This window comes from Perkinsus marinus (assembly GCF_000006405.1).
Source record: "Perkinsus marinus ATCC 50983 genomic scaffold scf_1104296969600, whole genome shotgun sequence".
Lineage (NCBI taxonomy): Eukaryota > Perkinsozoa > Perkinsida > Perkinsidae > Perkinsus > Perkinsus marinus.
Genome location: NW_003202767.1, coordinates 1 through 875, shown reverse-complemented (window position 1 = coordinate 875; position 875 = coordinate 1). Strand labels below are relative to the sequence as shown.

Genomic DNA, 875 nt, shown 5'->3' with positions numbered 1-875 from the left:
GGGTAGGCGCAGGCGTGTTCTGAATCTCAAAAGCGATATCTTGAGCACTCGCAAGACATTCATACTACGAATGATGAGGAGACAATACAGTAGCAGTAGGCGAACCCTACAGTCGGACGAGCTCTTCGAGGGATATTTTCTCATGGCCCCATCCTTGTCTGGAGGCCACTTGCACCATCTTCATGCGGAGCCGATCGAGATCAGGAATTGTCTTGAGATGGCGCCGTAGGAGGGAGTTCCTCAAGGCGTCACAATGGAGGAGATACCCAACCTGAGAGAACAAGGACAAGATCTTCTCATGAATTTCCACAGGAGTGGTATGCAGTTACAATATCGTGTCGCTTGCGGACTTCCTTTATTTCCACTAGAGGATTCCTCGCCCACTGTAAGATCCTTCGCTGCCCACCTTTGCTCCTTATAGAGGCTCCTACCATAAATGCCATACCTCCCCACCAACGCGGCTTGCATACCTAATAGGCCCACGAGGGACTTCCCAGACTGTCCAACTCCGCTCGTGGTAGATGGGAGTACATGCAGCGCTGTCAGAGCTGCCTAAGGGAGTCACAACGTCCTAGTGCGTTTGGATTCTGCTGTGCTGGTTAATCCTTTCCTAATGCTAACATATATATATTCCCTTATAGCTGATAGCTGAAAGGAAATAAGAAAATATTCGAAAAATTTAATGAAATTTTTCCGAAATTATTTTCATTCACTAAAGTTATTAATTACGGTACGTTATCAAATACCACGATATTCGATAAAATAATATCATAATAACGAACGACAATTACGTGTCTACAAATCCACACCACAGTGCAAAGAGATCACCTGATCTAGCCTCAGGAAAGCATCACACTTCAGCTGACTCAAGGAGC

At 45.7% G+C, this 875-nt stretch overlaps 1 protein-coding gene across 1 annotated transcript; it reads right to left on the bottom strand.

The window, feature by feature from the left end:
• Positions 1-106: 106 nt before the first annotated feature.
• On the bottom strand, positions 107-271 carry Pmar_PMAR025157 (hypothetical protein; the record flags this gene model as incomplete). Its single annotated transcript, XM_002767903.1, has 1 exon — positions 107-271. A coding segment is annotated over one exon (165 nt), but the record flags the coding sequence as incomplete, so codon positions are not given.
• Between the last annotated feature and the right edge of the window lie 604 nt (positions 272-875).